At 40.4% G+C, this 20377-nt stretch overlaps 1 protein-coding gene across 1 annotated transcript in view; it reads left to right on the top strand.

Annotated features, from left to right (window-relative positions):
• The window catches only part of LOC129644184 (antigen WC1.1-like), a 46610-nt gene extending 43992 nt beyond the window's left edge, over window positions 1-2618 (top strand). Inside the window, exon 20 of the mRNA XM_055569680.1 lies at window positions 2473-2618. Coding sequence (XP_055425655.1) covers window positions 2473-2618 — 146 coding nt within the window. The remainder of the gene's footprint in view (window positions 1-2472) is intronic.
• Window positions 2619-20377: the final 17759 nt, after the last annotated feature.

Genomic DNA, 20377 nt, shown 5'->3' with positions numbered 1-20377 from the left:
GAGAAGACTCTTCAGAGACCCTTGGATGGCAAGAAGATCAACCCAGACAATTTAAAGGAATTCAATCTTGAATATTCATTGGTAGGACTGAGCCGAAGTAGAAGCTCCAATAACTTGCCCGCCTGATGCGAAGAACTGACTCTTTAGAAAAGACCCTGATGCTGGGAAAGATTGAAGGCAGGAGGAGGAGAAGGAGATGACAGAGGATGAAATGGTTGGATGGCATCACCGACTCAATGGATATGAGTTTGAGCAAGCTCTGGGTGTTGGTGATAGACAGGGAAGCCTGGTGTGCTGCAGTCCCTGGGGTCACAGAGAGTCAGGCATGATGACTGACTGAACTGAACTAAACCAAATTCAAAGATGGAACAAGTATTTTAATAATATCTTTTCACTGTCACATACATGAAGGCAAACCATTCAATATCACAGTAATCCAGGTCTATGCTGAATCAGTAATGCTGAAGAAGCTGAAGTTGCCGTTCTATGAAAACCTACATGACCTTTTAGAACTATCACCTAAAAAAGATGTCCTTTTGATTATAAGGGACTAGAATGCAAAAGTAGGAAGTCAAGAGATACCTGGAGTAACAGCCAAATTTGGCCTTGGAGTACAAAATGAGGCAAGGCAAAGGCTAATAGAGTTTTGCCAAGAGAATGCACCAGTCATAACAAACACCCTCTTCCAACAACACAAGAGAGGACTCTCCACGTGGACATCATCAGATGGTCAGTACTGAAATCAGATTAATTATATTCTTTGTAGCCAAAGATGGAGATGCTCTGTACTGTCAGCAAAAACAAGACCGGGAGCTGACTGTGGCTCAGATCATGAACTCCTTATAGCCAAATTCACACTTAAATTGAAGAAAGTAGAGAAACCCACTAGACCATTCCAGTATGACCTAAATCAAATTCCTTATGATTATACAGTAGAAGTGACAAATAGATTCAGGGGATTATGTCTGATAGGCAGAGTACCTGATGAATTATGGATGGAGGTTTGTGACATCGTACAGGAGGCAGGGATCAAGACCATCCAAAGAAAAAGAAATGCAGAAAGACAAAATGGTTGTCTGAGAAGGCCTTACAAATAGCTGAGAAAAGACGACAAGTGAAACCAAAGGAGAAAAGGAAAGATATATCCATTTGATTCCAAAGAATAGCAAGGAGAGATAAGAAAGCCTTCCTCACTGATCAATGCAAAGAAACAGAAGAAAACAATGGAATGGGAAAGACTAGAGATCTGGTCAAGACAATTAAAGATACAAAGGGAATATTTCATGCAAAGATGGGTACAATAAAGGACAGAAATATTATGGACCTAACAGTAGCAGAGATATTAAGAAGAGGTGGCAAGAACACACAGAAGAACTATACAAAAAAATCTTCATGACCCAGATAATCACGATGGTGTGATCACTCACCTAGAGCTAGATATCCTGGAATGTGAAGTCAAGTGGGCCTTAGGAAGCATCACTCTGAACAAAGCTAGTGGAGGTGATGGAATACCAGTTGAGTTCTTTCAAATCCTAAAAGATGATGCTGTGAGAGTGCTGCACTCAATATGAAAGCAAATTTGGAAAACTTAGCAGTGGCCACAGGACTGGAAAAGGTCGGTTTTTCATTCCAATCCCAAAGAAAGGCAATGCCAAAGAATGTTCAAACTACCACACAATTGCACTCATCTCACACACCAGCAAAGTAATGCTCAAAATTCTCCAAGCCAGGCTTCAACAGGACGTGAACTGTGAAATTATAGATGTTCAAGCTGGACTTTGAAAAGGCAGAGGAACCAGAGATCAAATTGCCAAAATTCGCTGGATCATCGAAAAAGCAAGAGAGTTCCAGAGAAACATCTGTATCCAGAGAAACTGTGTATCACAATAAACTGATATTTCAGTAGCTGCAAGAAGACCCTCATTCTCTAGAAAAGAGTATTTCTCCATCTGAGGGCCTGTGTAGTTTCTGGGGAGGAGATATCTGTGGGTGCCCCTGTGATACTATTTGTGGACATTTGGGAACAGGAGTCAAGTCAACTAAGAGCAGACTTGGGTTGTGAGTGAGGAATTCTGATTTTTCCTGTTTCCAGTCTCCCTCTTATTGTGAATTTGCATCTATCACCTTTGAAAGGAGAACATTTAAATTCCTTTTTATGATTCTTACCGTTGCTGGGCATCTCCTTGGTATTGTGTTGCCTGGAAGCAGGTCTCCCAGAGCTCCTGAGCACAGGTCTCCTGTGATGCAGGATTTCCCCATGCACTGAGGCCCAGTAGACCACATGAACTGGATCTGAGAGGACAGCTGGGATCCATCCTCACTGGAACTCATGTGAAATAGCCTGAGCCTCCCTCCCCACACCTGGGTCCCAGGGATGTTTTGTCATAAGCACTTGCCTGACTCCCTTCCACCAGAGGGTTCTGTCCCATCCTCGTGTCTCAGTTCTAATCAAACTTCTCTTTTCTACTTCAGGCTCTTGTCTGAACTTCTCCAGAGAGGCAGCTGATCCTGGGCAAGGAGAAGAGAGCCTCTGGCTGTTCCAGGGGAAGAAAGAGGATGCTGGGTACGATGATGTTGAGCTCAGTGCCCTGGGAACATCCCCAGTGACTTTCTCATGATGCTGTATTAAATATGAGATGAATCCTCAGATATTCTAATTGCCAGTATTTCAACAGAGTAGTGGTGACCTGTAATTGTGCCATATGAAAATTGCTCAAAATGAAATATTCTGAATAAATTAACTTTTTGCTGTGCTGTTAACTTAGCAAGCTCCATGTCAAATGCTTTTAGAGGATTGGTCCTCAAATGCCATCTTTCTCAAAGGAAATGCAAGTGAGTGAGCTGACCTGCTTTTTCACCTGTCTTAGAGGCTAATGAGAGCATGCTCACAAGTGCTCCAGGTCACTCTTATTTAGAAAAGGATGTAACCTTGGTCTACATTCTCACACTCCTTCCTAACAAGATGAACTCATGGGGGAAAAAAAAAAACAGTTCTAAACACCTCTGAGATGTCACATCACCAGTTTGTAACTTGTTCTGGGACACCAGATTGGGTGTGAGTTTCAAAGTAGAAGGTTGGCTGGTGGAAGAGAATGGACACAGCTTTCCTTATCCTGCCTCAATATTCACAGGCCAATTGAAAATCTAACTGAACATAACTACCTCTTCCTTTTTCATCTCTCATTTATTCCTTTAGTGGATACAGACACCTCTTTGCTCGTATCCCATGTCTGTTTGATTATCCAATCCTTATAAACCCATTCTTTCTTCTCCATCTCTTCATACTATTTGTTTAGGATGCTACTATTTCTTCTCTCTTCAAGGATCTCTCCTTCTAAGTGATTTATATCAGTTCATATATGTCTTCAAGTTGATGGAAGGCAAATTGGTGCTAACCCACACCCTGTATTCAGATGGGACAAGAGGGCAAAAAAGTGGAGACCTAGGCAGAGGGGATCCAGAAGAATGGATATATATATAGAAAGATCAGGAACATTTGGCTATTTATATTTCAGAGATATGGATGGAGGCATCTGACATGACTGATATCTTAGAGGAAGAATTTCAGACCAAGAGGCTTCTTTGAAAACATCTGTTTTTCAGATGTTTCAAGATTGCCTAAACAGTGTCAGACTTTATTTTTTTTTTTTGGCTCCAAAATCACTGCAGATGGTGATTGCAGCCATGAAATTAAAAGATGCTTACTCCTTGGAAGGAAGGTTATGACCAACCTAGATAGCATATTCAAAAGCAGAGATATTACTTTGCCAATAAAGGTCCGTCTACTCAAGGCTATGGTTTTTCCAATGGTCACGTATGGATGTGAGAGTTGGACTGTGAAGAAAGCTGAGTGCTGAAGAATTGATGCTTTTGAACTGTGGTGTTGGAGAAGACTCTTGAGAGTCTCTTGGACTGCAAGGAGATTCAACTAGTCCATCCTAAAGGAGATCAGTCCTGGGTGTTCATTGGAAGGACTGATGCTGAAGCTGAAACTCCAATATTTTGGCCACTTCATGTGAAGAGTTGACTCATTGGAAAAGTCCCTGATGCTGGGAATGATTGGGGGCAGGAGGAGAAGGGGACAAAAGAGGATGAGATGGCTTGATGGCATCACCGACTGGTTGGACATGAGTTTGGGTGAACTCTGGGAGTTGGTGATGGACAGGGAGGCCTGGCGTGCTGTGATTCATGGGGTCACAAAGAGTGGGACACGACTGAGTGACTGAAATGAACTGAACTGAACTGAAAATGTAATTGTAATCCTGCCGTTACTCCTCAGTATAGAGAGAGCTGGCATGAAGAAGTGACAAAGTAAAGATTATGTTTACACAGCACTACTCCCGCAACACCCCCTGCTCCCCACCCACACCCCCAGCCAATTCCATTGTGGACATGTGGAGAAGCTGCTGAACTAATACAAAACCTGAGAGTGCTGGCCTGGTTGTGAGCTGGACCCACCCAGTTACTTGGTTGGTGACTCTGGATGGTTTCTAGGGCTCCAACCTACACTCATGCTTGCAGTCTTCATAGTTCTAGGCTATGCTTGGGGATGGGAAGAAGCTCAGGGCTTCTTCCAGGGCAGCTCACATGGCTATTCACTTGGGAAGTGATGAAATAGATGACATATGATGAAATAAGGCACACACACGAAGAAGCTCAGTGAACTCCAAGAAAACACAGATAAACAATGAAATTCTGGAAGACTATATATGAAGAAAATAAGATTTAAAAAAAAATTCTCATCATCATTATTATTGTTTTCAATTTTTTGTTGCATGAGTCTTTGTTGCTGCACATGGGCTTTCTCCAAATGCAGCAAGCAGGCACTACTCTTCTTTGTGGGCAGCAGGTTCTCTATGCATGGGCTTCTCTTATTGTGAACAGGTTCTAGGCACCCAGGCTTCAGGGGTTGCAGCATCGCCTCCTTTTGTGATTTGCGTGTCCTAGAGCTCAGGCTCAGTAATTATTGAGCTAGGGCTCAGTAATTGTTGGGCTAGGGTGTTACTTTACAGAATAAATTCAGAGTTTTTAACAGAGATAGAAATCATAAAAAGGTAAGTAAACAGGGACTTTGCTGATGGTTTAGTGGTTAGGATTCAATGCATTTGCTGCTGTTTTTGTATTCAGTCCCAGTAGGGGAACTGAGATCTCTCAAGCTTTGCAGTGAGGCAAAGAGAATAACAGAAGAAACAAAACAGGAAAATGAACCAAACAGAGATTCAGCTGCTTAAGATTCAGTTCAGTGGTTCAGTCGTGTCTGACTCTTTATGACCCCATGGACCACCGCACACCAGGCTTCCCTCTCCATCACCATCTTCTAGAGCTTGCCCAAACTCATGTCCATTGAGTCTGTGATGCCATCATCAAACTGTTTCATCCCCTGTCGTTCCCTTCTCCTCCTGCCCTCAATCTTTCTCAGCATTACGGTCTTCCCTAATGAGTCAGTTCTTCACATCAGGTTGTCAAAATATTGGCGTTTCAGCTTCAGCATCAGTCCTTCCAATGAATATTCAGGACTGATTTCCTTTAGGATGGACTGGTTGGATCAGTTGCTTAAGACTACAATGAATGGAATGCAACAAAATGAAAAATGCTACCTAGAGCATCAACAACAGCAAAAGACTCTGTAACTTAGAAGGCAGGACCATTGAGATTACCCAGCCAGGGAACAAAGGAAAAGAGGAATGAAAAAGTGTGAAAGAACCTGTGTGAACTCTAGGGTAACATTCACAGAAACAACCTGCATATTATTAGAGTCCCAGAAGGAGAAGAGAGGGAGAGAGGGACACAGATTGTACTTAAAGAAATAATACCAGGGGAGGAGCCAAGATGGTGGAGGAGTAGGACGGGAGGAACACTTTCTCCCCCACAAATTCATCAAAAGAGCATTTAAACGTCGAGTAAATTCCACAAAACAACTTCTGAATGCCGGCAGAGGACATCAGGCACCCAGAAAAGCAGCCCAACTCTTCGAAAGGAGGTAGGAAAAAATATAAAAGACAAAAAAAGAGACAAAAGAGGGAGGGACGGAGTTCCGTCCCGGGAAGGGAGTCTTAAAAAGAGAGAAGTTTCCAAACACCAGGAAACCCTCTCACTGCCGAATCTGTGCCGAGCTTTGGAAGCACAGAGGGCAACATAAAAGGGAGAGGAAAAAAAATAAACAATTAAAAATCGCGGATTGTGAGCCCTACGGTAACTCCCCCAGCGGAGAAGCAGCGCAGATGCCTGCACACGGCATTAGCAAGCGGGGGCTGGGCAGGGCAGCGCGGCGCCGGCTGTGTCCCTTAGAGTAAGAATCCGGCCGAATGTCCTGAGCGCTATCTGAGCGAAATAATTTGGGCTAGCAAACCAGACTGTGGGATATCTACCACGCGAAAAGCCAGCCCTAACCTAAGACACCGCCAGGCCCGCGCACAGAACAAAGGACTGAACAGAGATAGTCGGCTGCAGACCTTCCCCCTCCGGTGACAGGCAGCCAGAGCCGGAAGGGGGCAATCGCAGCCCCAGAGAGACACTATCTATAAAACTGTAAGCAGGCTTCTTTGCTAACTAAAACTTCTTGGGGGTCTGGACGGTCAACAGCTGCCTGAGAAGGTGCGCCGGTTTTACACCCAGATAACCGAGTGGCGGGGAGGCGATAAGTCGCAGCACTGGCGCCCGCCAAACACCTCATCACCTGAGCTGCTCGGATCTGGGAAGAACACAAAACGCAGGCCCAACCGAGTCTGCGCCTCTGAGGACTACCCGAGTGCCTGAACCTGAGTGGCTTGGACCTGGGAGCTCAGCCCAGGGCCGGCCTCTGATTGTTCCCGGCTGAACAACCTAGAGCCCAAGCAGTGTGGGCAGGGAGGCTACACGCACTGTGAGCGGGGGCAGACCCAGTGTGGCTGAGGCACTGCGACCGCACGCCAGTGTTATCTGTTTGCAGCATCCCTCCCTCCCTCCCCACAGCGCTGCTGAACAAGTGAGCCTAAATAAAAAAAAATAGTGTCCTCAACCGTCCCCTTTGTGTCAGGGCGGGAACCAGACACTGAAGAGACCAGCAAACAGAAGAAGCTATAACAGAGGGAAACGCCTTGGAAGCTACAGGCCATAGATTAAAACCCTGTGGTTACTATGGATTACATAGGAAGGGGCCTATAGATCTTGAGAAATATAAGTCGGACTAAGGAACTGCCAAAAATGAACTGAACCCACAATACTCACAACAAAACCAGAGAAAGACCTAGATATATTTTTACTATTTTTACGATCAATCTTTCTTTCTTTTTTTTTTAATTAAAAAAAAATTTTTTTAAGTCCTCTATTGTCCTTTAATTTTCACTTTTATAACTATTACTTTGCAAAAAAAAAAAAAAAAAGACCCTATTTTTTTTTTCTTCTTCAGCAAACTTCATATATATATTTTATAATTTTTTGACTGTGGTTTTTTTTTTCTTTTTTCTTTTTCTTCTTTTATTTAACATTGTATTTTTGAAATTCCAAACTCTACTCTAGATTTTTAATTTTAGCCTTTTGATATATGTTATCAATTTTGTACCTATAGTTTTTTTCATAATTTCTGTGACTTTTTTTTCCCTCTGTTTCTTTCTCTTCTTCTTTTATATAACATCGTATATCTGCAATTCCAAACTCTACTCAAGATTTTTAATTTATGCTTTTTGGTATTTGATATCAATTTTGTACCTGTATTTTCTTTATAATTTTTGCGACATTGTTTTTGTTGGTTTGTTTGTTTTCTCTCTTTATTTTTCTTCTTCTTCTTCTTTTTTTTTTTTTTAACGTTGTATTTTTGAAATTCCAAACTCTAGATTTTTAATTTTTGCTTTTTGGTATTATTTATCAAATTTGTACCTGTAGTTTCTTTATTACTTTCACGACCTTGTTTGTTTTTCTTTGTTCGTTTTTTCTCTCTTTCTTTTCCTTCTTCTTTTCATTAACATCGCATTTTTGAAATTCCAAACTCTACTCTAGATTTCTAATTTTTGTTTTTATGTATTTGTTACCAATTTTGTACCTTTAAGAACCCAATCTTCAGGACCCATTTTTCACTAGTGTACGAGATTACTGGCTTGACTGCTCTCTCTCCCTTTGGACTCTCCATTTTCTCCACCAGGTCACCTGTATCTCCTCCCTAACCCCTCTCTACTCTACCCAACTCTGTGAATTTCTGTGTGTTCCAGACGGTGGAGAACACTTAAGGAACTGATTACTGGCTGGATCTGTCTCCCTCCTTTTCATTTCCCCCTTTTATCCTTCTGGCCACCTCTGTCTCCTGCCTCCTTCTTCTCTTCCCTGTATAACTCTGTGAACATCTCTGAGCGGTCCAGTTGTGGAGTGCACATAAGGAAGTGCTACTGGCTAGCCCACTCTCTCCACTATGGATTCCACCTCATCTCATTTGGGTCACCTCTAACTCCCTCCTCCCTCTTCTCTTCTCCATGTAACGCTGTGAACCTCTCTGAGTGACCCTCACAGTAGAGAAACTTTTCATCTTTAACGTAGATGTTTTATCAGTGGTGCTGTATAGAAGGAGAAGTTTTGAAACTACTGTAAAATTAAGACCGATAACTGGAAGTAGGAGGCTTAAGTCCAAACCCTGACTCCAGGGAACTCCTGACTCCAAGGAACATTAATTGACAGGAGCTCATCAAACGCCTCCATACTGACACTGAAACCAAGCACCACACAAAGGCCAACAAGTTCCAGGGAAAGACATAACAAGCAAATTCTCCAGCAACAAAGGAACACAGCCCTGAGCTTCAAGATACAGGCTGCCCAAAGTCACCCCAAAACCATAGACATCTCATAACATTACTGGACATTTCATTACACTCCAGAGAGAAGAAATACAGCTCCATCCACCAGAACATCGACACAAGCTTCCCTAACCAGGAAACCTTGACAAGCCACCTGTACAAACCCACACACAGCGAGGAAACGCCACAATAAAGAGAACTCCACAAACTGCCAGAATACAGAAAGGACACCCCAAACTCAGCAATTTAAACAAGATGAAGAGACAGAGGAATACCCAGCAGATAAAGGAACAGGATAAATGCCCACCAAACCAAACAAAAGAGGAAGAGATAGGGAATCTACCTGATAAAGAATTCCGAATAATGATAGTGAAATTGATCCAAAATCTTGAAATTAAAATGGAATCACAGATAAATAGCCTGGAGGCAAGGATTGAGAAGATGCAAGAAAGGTTTAACAAGGACTTAGAAGAAATAAAAAAGAGTCAATATATAATGAATAATGCAATAAGTGAAATTAAAAACACTCTGGAGGCAACAAATAGTAGAATAACAGAGGCAGAAGATAGGATTAGTGAATTAGAAGATAGAATGGTAGAAATAAATGAATCAGAGAGGATAAAAGAAAAACGAATTAAAAGAAATGAGGACAATCTCAGAGACCTCCAGGACAATATTAAACGCTACAACATTCGAATCATAGGGATCCCAGAAGAAGAAGACAAAAAGAAAGACCATGAGAAAATACTTGAGGAGATAATAGTTGAAAACTTCCCTAAAATGGGGAAGGAAATAATCACCCAAGTCCAAGAAACCCAGAGAGTCCCAAACAGGATAAACCCAAGGCGAAACACCCCAAGACACATAGTAATCAAATTAACAAAGATCAAACACAAAGAACAAATATTAAAAGCAGCAAGGGAAAAACAACAAATAACACACAAGGGAATTCCCATAAGGATAACAGCTGATCTTTCAATAGAAACTCTTCAAGCCAGGAGGGAATGGCAAGACATACTTAAAATGATGAAAGAAAATAACCTACAGCCCAGATTATTGTACCCAGCAAGGATCTCATTCAAGTATGAAGGAGAAATCAAAAGCTTTTCAGACAAGCAAAAGCTGAGAGAATTCTGCACCACCAAACCAGCTCTCCAACAAATACTAAAGGATATTCTCTAGACAGGAAACACAAAAATTGTGTATAAATTCGAACCCAAAACAATAAAGTAAATGGCAACGGGGTCATACTTATCAGTAATTACCTTAAACGTAAATAGGTTGAATGCTCCAACCAAAAGAGAAAGACTGGCTGAATGGATACAAAAACAAGACCCCTGCATATGTTGTCTACAAGAGACCCACCTCAAAACAGGGGACACATACAGACTGAAAGTGAAGGGCTGGAAAAAGATTTTCCATGCGAATAGGGACCAAAAGAAAGCAGGAGTAGCAATACTCATATCAGATAAAATAGACTTTAAAACAAAGACTGTGAAAAGAGACAAAGATGGTCACTACATAATGATCAAAGGATCAATCCAAGAAGAAGATATAACAATTATAAATATATATGCACCCAACACAGGAGCACCGCAGTATGTAAGACAAATGCTAACAAGTATGAAAGAAGAAATTAACAATAACACAATAATAGTGGGAGACTTTAATACCCCACTCACACCTATGGATAGATCAACTAAACAGAAAATTAACAAGGAAACACAAACATTAAACGATACAATAGACCAGTTAGACCTAATTGATATCTATAGGACATTTCATCCCAAAACAATGAATTTCACCTTCTTCTCAAGCGCACATGGAACCTTCTCCAGGATAGACCACATCCTGGGCCATAAAGCTAGCCTTGGTAAATTCAAAAAAATAGAAATCATTCCAAGCATCTTTTCTGACCACAATGCAGTAAGATTAGATCTCAATTACAGGAGAAAAACTATTAAAAAATCCAACATATGGAGGCTGAACAACACACTGCTGAATAACCAACAAATCACAGAAGAAATCAAAAAAGAAATCAAAATTTGCATAGAAACGAATGAAAATGAAAACACAACAACCCCAAACCTGTGGGACACTGTAAAAGCAGTCCTAAGGGGAAAGTTCATAGCAATACAGGCACACCTCAAGAAACAAGAAAAAAGTCAAATAAATAACCTAACTCTACACCTAAAGCAACTAGAAAAGGAAGAAATGAAGAACCCCAGGGTTAGTAGAAGGAAAGAAATCTTAAAAATTAGAGCAGAAATAAATGCAAAAGAAACAAAAGAGACCATAGCAAAAATCAACAAAACCAAAAGCTGGTTCTTTGAAAGGATAAATAAAATTGACAAACCATTAGCCAGACTCATCAAGAAACAAAGGGAGAAAAATCAAATCAATAAAATTAGAAATGAAAATGGAGAGATCACAACAGACAACACAGAAATACAAAGGATCATAAGAGACTACTATCAACAATTATATGCCAATAAAATGGACAATGAGGAAGAAATGGACAAATTCTTAGAAAAGTACAACTTTCCAAAACTCGATCAGGAAGAAATAGAAAATCTTAACAGACCCATCACAAGCACGGAAATTGAAACTGTAATAAAAAATCTTCCAGCAAACAAAAGCCCAGGTCCAGACGGCTTCACAGCTTAATTCTACCAAAAATTTAGAGAAGAGCTAACACCTATCCTACTCAAACTCTTCCAGAAAATTGCAGAGGATGGTAAACTTCCAAACTCATTCTATGAGGCCACCATCACCCTAATACCAAAACCTGACAAAGATGCCACAAAAAAAGAAAACTACAGGCCAATATCACTGATGAACATAGATGCAAAAATCCTTAACAAAATTATAGCAATCAGAATCCAACAACACATTAAAAAGATCATACACCATGACCAAGTGGGCTTTATCCCAGGGATGCAAGGATTCTTCAATATCCGCAAATCAATCAACGTAATACACCACATCAACAAATTGAAAAATAAAAACAATATGATTATCTCAATAGATGCAGAGAAAGCCTTTGACAAAATTCAACATCCATTTATGATAAAAACTCTCCAGAAAGCAGGAATAGAAGGAACATACCTCAACATAATCAAAGCTATATATGACAAACCCACAGCAAACATTATCCTCAATGGTGAAAAATTGAAAGCATTTCCTCTAAAGTCAGGAACAAGACAAGGGTGCCCACTTTCACCATTACTATTCAACATAGTTTTGGAAGTTTTGGCCACAGCAATCAGAACAGAAAAAGAAATAAAAGGAATCCAAATTGGAAAAGAAGAAGTAAAGCTCTCACTGTTTGCAGATGACATGATCCTCTACATAGAAAACCCTAAAGACTCCACCAGAAAATTACTAGAACTAATCAATGACTATAGTAAAGTTGCAGGATATAAAATCAACACACAGAAATCCCTTGCATTCCTATACACTAATAATGAGAAAACAGAAAGAGAAATTAAGGAAACAATTCCATTCACCATTGCAACGGAAAGAATAAAATACTTAGGAATATATCTACCTAAAGAATCTAAAGACCTATATATAGAAAACTATAAAACACTGGTGAAAGAAATCAAAGAAGACACTAACAGATGGAGAAATATACCATGTTCATGGATTGGAAGAATCAATGTAGTGAAAATGAGTATACTACCCAAAGCAATCTATAGATTCAATGCAATCCCTATCAAGCTACCAACAGCATTCTTCACAGAGCTAGAACAAATAATTTCACAATTTGTATGGAAATACAAAAAACCTCGAATAGCCAAAGCGATCTTGAGAAAGAAGAATGGAACTGGAGGAATCAACCTACCTGACTTCAGGCTCTACTACAAAGCCACAGTTATCAAGACAGTATGGTACTGGCACAAAGACAGAAATATAGATCAATGGAACAAAATAGAAAGCCCAGAGATAAATCCACGCACATATGGACACCTTATCTTCGACAAAGGAGGCAAGAATATACAATGGATTAAAGACAATCTCTTTAACAAGTGGTGCTGGGAAATCTGGTCAACCACTTGTAAAAGAATGAAACTAGAACACTTTCTAACACCATACACAAAAATAAACTCAAAATGGATTAAAGATCTAAACGTAAGACCAGAAACTATAAAACTCCTAGAGGAGAACATAGGCAAAACACTCTCTGACATACATCACAGCAGGATCCTCTATGACCCACCTCCCAGAATATTGGAAATAAAAGCAAAAATAAACAAATGGGACCTAATTAACCTTAAAATCTTCTGCACATCAAAGGAAACTATTAGCAAGGTGAAAAGACAGCCTTCAGAATGGGAGAAGATAATAGCAAATGAAGCAGCTGACAAACAACTAATCTCGAGAATATACAAGCAACTCCTACAGCTCAACTCCAGAAAAATAAATGACCCAATCAAAAAATGGGCCAAAGAACTAAATAGACATTTCTCCAAAGAAGACATACAGATGGCTAACAAACACATGAAAAGATGCTCAACATCACTCATTATCAGAGAAATGCCGATGCACAAATGTCTCTTTTACTCCAACATACTTATTTAAAAAAAAATAGTAATATTGGTTTCTAATTAATAACCAATCATCAAAAAAGAAAGCCATTAAATATCTGTTAAAGTTTCAAGTTGTTTCAACTTGTTGATGTCAATAAAATCATTACTCTAACTCCCTGACCCATAGCACCACCCCCCAAATAAAAATCATATAAACATGGAAAAAAAAAAAAAAAAAAAAAAAAAAAAAAAAACCACTATGAGGTACCATTTCACACCAGTCAGAATGGCTGCGATCCAAAAGTCTACAAGTAATAAATGCTGGAGAGGGTGTGGAGAAAAGGGAACCCTCTTACACTGTTGGTGGGAATGCAAACTAGTACAGCCACTATGGAGAACAGTGTGGAGATTCCTTAAAAAACTGGAAATAGACCTGCCTTATGATCCAGCAATCCCACTGCTGGGCATACACACTGAGAAAACCAGAAGGGAAAGAGACACGAGTACCCCAGTGTTCATCGCAGCACTGTTTATAATAGCCAGGACATGGAAGCAACCTAGATGTCCATCAGCAGATGAATGGATAAGAAAGCAGTGGTACATATACACAATGGAGTATTATTCAGCCATTAAAAAGAATACATTTGAATCAGTTCTAATGAGGTGGATGAAACTGGAGCCTATTATACAGAGTGAAGTAAGCCAGAAAGAAAAACACCAATACAGTATACTAACGCATATATATGGAATTTAGAAAGATGGTAACAATAACCTTGTATACGAGACAGCAAAAGAGACACTGATGTATAGAACAGTCTTATGGACTCTGTGGGAGAGGGAGAGGGTGGGAATATTTGGGAGAATGGCATTGAAACATGTAAAATATCATGTATGAAATGAGTTGCCAGTCCAGGTTCGATGCACGATACTGCATGCTTGGGGCTGGTGCACTGGGACGACCCAGAGGGATGGAATGGGGAGGGAGGAGGGAGGAGGGTTCAGGATGGGGAACACATGTATACCTGTGGCGGATTTATTTTGATATTTGGCAAATCTAATACAGTTATGTAAAGTTTAAAAATAAAATAAAATTAAAAAAAAAAGAAATAATACCAGATAAGTCACAAATCTGATGAGATTTAGACATCCAAGTTCATGTAGCTAATAGGTCACTCCTCAGAGTTCATTCAAAATGATCATCCCCAAGACACATTGCTTGTAATCAAGAAAAAGAGAGAATTTTATAAGCAGTAGGAGAAAAGTAAATGCTCACAAAAAAGAAATTCCCTTAAAAATATCAGTGGACTTTTTAGTAGAATCCTGACTGTCCAGGAGAGAGAAGATAATATATTCGAACTTATGGAAAAAAAAAAAGCCTACCACCCAAGAATATTTTTCTCAGGAAGGTTGTTTTTCATAAATGAAGACTATATAAAGGCTTTCCCAAATGAACAACAGTTGAGGGGATCACCAACATTAGGCTTGTCTTACAAGATTGCTGAGGGGAGTTCCTCAAACTAAATGAAGGATGCTAATTTTTATATGAAAGAAGTGAAAATATGCAACAGACTTGTAAATGTAAACACTGAATCCAATTCATCATCCTCTGACACTGTAATATGGTAGTGTGCTAATCAGTTAGCTTTAGTCTAAAGAAAGTATTAAAATAGCTATAGAGAAAAATATTTTGTTAGTGGATATACAATATAGAGAGAGGTAAATTGTGACATCTAAAACAAAATGCGTAGAAGGGGATAAAAAGGTAGAGCTTTTGCATGTCATTGGAATTAATTTGTTATCAGTATAGTATTTACTGTTGTCCCTCTAAGATGTTTTATGTGAGCCATGTGGCAACAAAAATGTAAAAACCTACAGTAGATTCACAAAAAGTAACAAGAAGGGACTCAAAGAGCAACAGTATCCAAAATTATCAGTTCACAGTTCTAGCTGTTGTGCAGAACAGTTGAGTTGTCCTGGTCTCCACATCATCTTTCAAGATCAGCCGAAGAGGACTCTCCTTCGAAAAGTGAAACACTAATTAAGCTGTCTGTTATTTTAAGCCAAGGAAATCTTTGGGCACCTCATCTGCTTCCTTATGTCATATCGATGGTGCAGCTGTACTTTTTTAATCGCAAATTTATTTCCTGTGATATTGCTGTGTGGTTTTAATGAAATAACTGCCAATGATAAATCATATGAATATCCTGTCTCCTCAGTTGGCTTTGATTAAGACTTATTAAGAAGCCACATGTAGGTACTTTGTGGTTTGTCTTGTGTATCCTTAGAGATAGAGATTTGCAGTGTTCGTTGTGACATATTTGTTGGTGATAGCTGCTTGTTTTTGAAAATGAAATTTTGCCTTGCTAATTGTAGGAAACATTTGCCTTTAAAACAAAAATATTAGCTAAATCATGTTCTCAGAAACATTTCTTTATACTTAAGACAATTTATCTTCAATATTTAGTACAGTGCCATTCAGCCATTCAATAAATATTAGCTGAGCATCTGTGAAGTTACAGAGAGGGGAAATATAGAGCTTATAAACAGGCACAGGCCTTACTCCAATCCTGGGCCCTGGCAAGGCCTCAGACAATGCCTGCAGACTGCAGGAGCCTTGGTTAGCATGCCCAGATTGGGAAGCATTCGATGACAAGGAAAAGAGGTCTATTCACAGAGTCTTTGATGTTAAAGGAGGAACACATTGCTGTATTTTCCAGTGTTCTGAGGCTGGTCTGCAGGCAGGACTCAGCTGCACCAAAGCTCCATGTGCAATAGAACCTCAGTTCATAGACTTTGAGTCTGAGCGATCACTCAGGCTTTGAACTCTGAGTGCCACCCCAGAGGCACTATCCTTAGGCTTAAGTAGTTTAAGAATCACCACCCACAAGAACTCAATAGCTCTGCAGTTGGTAATTACATCAGCTCTGAGCAGAGGTGGGTTAATCATGAAGTTAATGAAGCGTGTTCTTCAGAGACTCCTTGCACCAGCCCCTTCCAAGTCCGAGGGGGCCCTAGGGCTGTGGTTGAAGCAGAGAGGACTCTATGATCCTTGCCCCCTCACCGTGTCTTCTGCCTGCCTTTTGCCTGTGGAAAACTTTAGTCAAAGAATATGTTTAATTGGAGAAGCGAGAAACCTGGAAACAAAGGAAAACAGTCAGAGGAGACTAAATAATAATAAAGTAGTCATTAGGCACAGTCAATGACCTTTAGTCCTTTCTCAAGGGTTATAGATGATATTCTGAGCCGTGTCCTGTGAACTGCCTTATAGACACAAAACACCAGGTGGAGCAGTGAACTACATGATGACCAGACTGTACCCAGGACTTGAGCGTCCACAATTCTGAGAACTGACCACAAAGACATGGGAACAAGTACACCCAGGCACTAAAGACCAACTGTACCTAAAACAATCAATGGATGTTTTGGATGGCATTGCCAACTCAATGGACATGAGTTTGAGCAAGTTCCAGGAGTTGGTGATGGACAGGGAAGCCTGGTGTGCTGTAGTCCACTGGGTAGCAAAGAGTTGGACACGACTGAGCGACTGAACTGAATTGAAAGTAACCAAGATGACAGCAGTCAGACCACTCATGACCAATTTGAATGTAACCCCCCTCCCACTTTTTCTGCATGTACTATTTCTGCATGTAACCCCCCTCCCACTTTGTCTATAAAACTCTCACCACCTGCTTGTCATGGGGGTGAACGTTGGCCTTTGAACAGATGGCTGCCACTGCTCCTGCCAGTTGCTGGCATATGAAATAAAGCAAACTTTCTTTTCCACCAACCTGCCCTGTATACTGGCTTTTAAGCAGTGAGCAGCCAGACCCCACACACATACCTTTCAGTAACATGGCAAGGAGATAGGCTTTGAATGTGCCATTTTCTTCAGTTGAGGGGGAAAAATTCAGCAAAATTATTTCTTACCCAAAGGTGAAGAAATTAATTAACTACATAGAGCACTCCATCCAGGAATCAGATTTGTTCAGGAAATCAAGAAGAAACTAAAGAGGTTTAGAAAGTACATGCTGCCTTTTCATTAGTACAGGATTGGTGGAAAGTAAAAATATGATGAACTGACTAACTCAGAGCAAAGGAGAGCTGTTTAAGGATGAAGGTCGAGATGCTAAGAGACAAATTCGGGAAACTGAGCCTGACTGTCAGCACAGAGTGATGTAAAGGGAACAGGAGAGGCACCAGGGGTGGGTGCTCTTAAACAGGACTTAGATCTAGTTGTTGGTCAATCAGAAATGGTGACTGAGAACCAACCAGGCCCAACAGAGGATGCAAGCTGACCACCGGAGGGAGTAGCTTGGGATGAAGACCCAGAAGGAAGAGGAGATCCAGGAAAGTACCTGATTCATGTGACAGAGTCTGTCTTTTTTTCGAGTCTTCCTTCCCCTTTGGATCTGTCAGAATAGACTCTGTTCTGCTACTGGAACAACTGACCCCCAAATCTCAGAGGCAACACATACATGCATACACACATTGATTACCAGCCTACACATGTACTGTGGTCAGTGAAGCACCATCAGCTCGCATGTGCACCATTTGGAACACACAACTTCTGGGGCAGAAAAGAGAGAGACTAGAGAGTCACATGGGGTTTTCATGTCTTCACTTGGAAGAGACACATGTGACACCACCCACGTTTCATTGGCCAGAATGAGTCACTGGGAGCTAGAAAAACAGCTATTTGATGAGTATTATTGTTGATGCCACATCCTTAATAGCAACGCTATCAGTTTTTTTCTTCCCTTGGTAAAGTTTCTGAGCTACAGCTTTGTGCAGAAATTAAATGTGATTGGACCCTCCCCAGAGTGAGATTTGAAGAAGGCATTTTCTGTGTGGTTCCTTTGTCTGGTGTGTCTGTGACTCCTTACTCCACTTCAGTTGTGCCGAGTGGGATTAGTCAGATTTGTGTCTCCCCTGTCCCTTTCCCGCTCAGTATCATTAACTCTGGGTGATTTTCAGCATTTGTTCATGCATTCATTTCTTTATTTATCCACTATTTGTTAAGCTCTTTCTATGTGTCTTTACTTGACTTTAAAGAGATATTGAAGAGTAAGACACAATACTTGCCCTCAAGAAGCCCCCACTTTAAAGACAGTGGGCAAGATTTTATAGATTAAATAGACACAGTGGTAATTTTGAGCTGGAGAAATTAGAAAGAGTTCACAGAGGTGACAACTCTGTGCATTTAAAAATGAGAAGATTTATGAGTTTTCTTCCTGTAGTGGGCTTAAAAATGTGTCCTCTAGAATTCAAATATACAAAAATGTAATATACTCTATTTTTATCACTGATTTCATCTTGTGCACTAGCAAGGGATGTTTGTGTGGATTAAAAGTTCCATAACATTAACACAGACTCTCCTATTTAAAATTTGTCCCTCAACTTAGCTCGGGTTCATTGTATAATTGTTTTGTCATTTCTAGTTCAAGCTCCCTGCTGAGACTGGTTTTCCTCTATTTCAGGAGGCATCTTCTTGTCTCTCCTCCCACAGATGGTGTCTGGGGTGGGAGGGCTTCTTTGTTTCCAGCAGTAGTGGAGAAGGGTCCTTGGTCTGCATGCTCTCCACTTAGAATCTGCTTGTCTTTGATTTCTTAGCTTTGATCTGCTCTTGTCTCTGAGTATCTGATGTTGCACTATGGAGGAATGAATGAGGCCAATTCAGTGCCACACTCTTGTTTGATGCGTACAGCCTGTAAAGGGCTGAACAGAGGTGATGGGCTGGACATCACCAGCTCATAACCTTGCTTTCCTTCATGCTCTGGTGATGAAGTGGTCTTTGGTAAATGAGTCTTTACGAACCTTGGTCCCATCCATGCAAAGAACACAGATGGTGAGGCAGGTCTCCAACGCTTTGGTATAACAACTCAGTTAATAGTTTTCCGTTAGAGTTGTATGCCTCTTTGTATTTTGTATTTTAGTCACTCTGATTGGTCCTGAGGAGATTTTCCTCAAGCAAGAAGGTTTAATTATTAACTCTCCTAGCAAAGAGATTACTGAACCTCTGAAACCACCATATTCTCATGGTGATTTGGGAATAATAATGCTACACGTTGTATTTCTTTACAATCCATAAGGACAAATAGTTAGCCTAAGTCAAAGAACAAGATTTTTTCTGCTCTTGGCTTCTGCACTTCTAATTCAACATGGAAGCTGTTCACTTTTTTTTATAACAAAATTGCTTCCTGTTACAGTTGTGTGTGGTTTGAATTGAAAAAGTGCCAAGTGATAAATACGTAAACATCCTGACCACTTGGCCATATCTGATTAAGACCAGAACAGGAGGTTTCATGGTCTTCACCTGTCAGTGCACCATGGTTTGTGTTCTTTAATCTTCAGATATTCAAAGAAATTTGCAGCATTTATATGTGTTTAGAACTGGCTGTCTCAGCACTGCTCTTGTACTGGGGCTAGATTGTTTCTGCTGCTGCTGCTGCTAAGTTGCTTCAGTCATATCCAACTCTTTGCGACCCCATAGATGGAAGCCCACCAGATTCCCCCGTCCCTGGGATTCTCCAGGCAAGAACACTGGAGTGGGTTGCCATTTCCTTCTCCAATACATGAAAGTGAAAAGGACAACCCAGAGGGATGGTATGGGGAGGGAGGAGGAAGGAGTGTTCAGGATGGGGAACACATGTATACCTGTGGCAGATTCATTTTGATATATGGCAAAACCAATACAATATTGTAAAGTTAAAAAAAAAAAACAAAAACAACAGATGCAGACTCACAGACATAGAAAACACTCTTACGGTTACCAATGGGGGAAAGGGGAGCAGGGAGGGATCAATTAGGAGTTGGGAATTAGCAGATACACACTAACATCTATACAACAAAGTCCTACTGTACAACACAGGGAACTATATTCAATATTTTATAGTAAATCATAATGAAAAAGAATATTAAAAAGGATATATGTATATATATATGTATAACTGAATCACTTTGCTCTATACTAGAAACTAACACACTGTAAATCAACTATACTTCAATTAAAAAGCAATATCAGTTCAGTCCAAAAAAAAAAAAAGCGAAAGGGAAGTTGCTCAGTCGTGTCCAACTCTTCGCGCCCCC

This window comes from Bubalus kerabau, chromosome 1 (genome assembly GCF_029407905.1).
Source record: "Bubalus kerabau isolate K-KA32 ecotype Philippines breed swamp buffalo chromosome 1, PCC_UOA_SB_1v2, whole genome shotgun sequence".
Taxonomy (NCBI): domain Eukaryota; kingdom Metazoa; phylum Chordata; class Mammalia; order Artiodactyla; family Bovidae; genus Bubalus; species Bubalus kerabau.
This window is presented reverse-complemented; position numbering and strand designations above follow the sequence as displayed.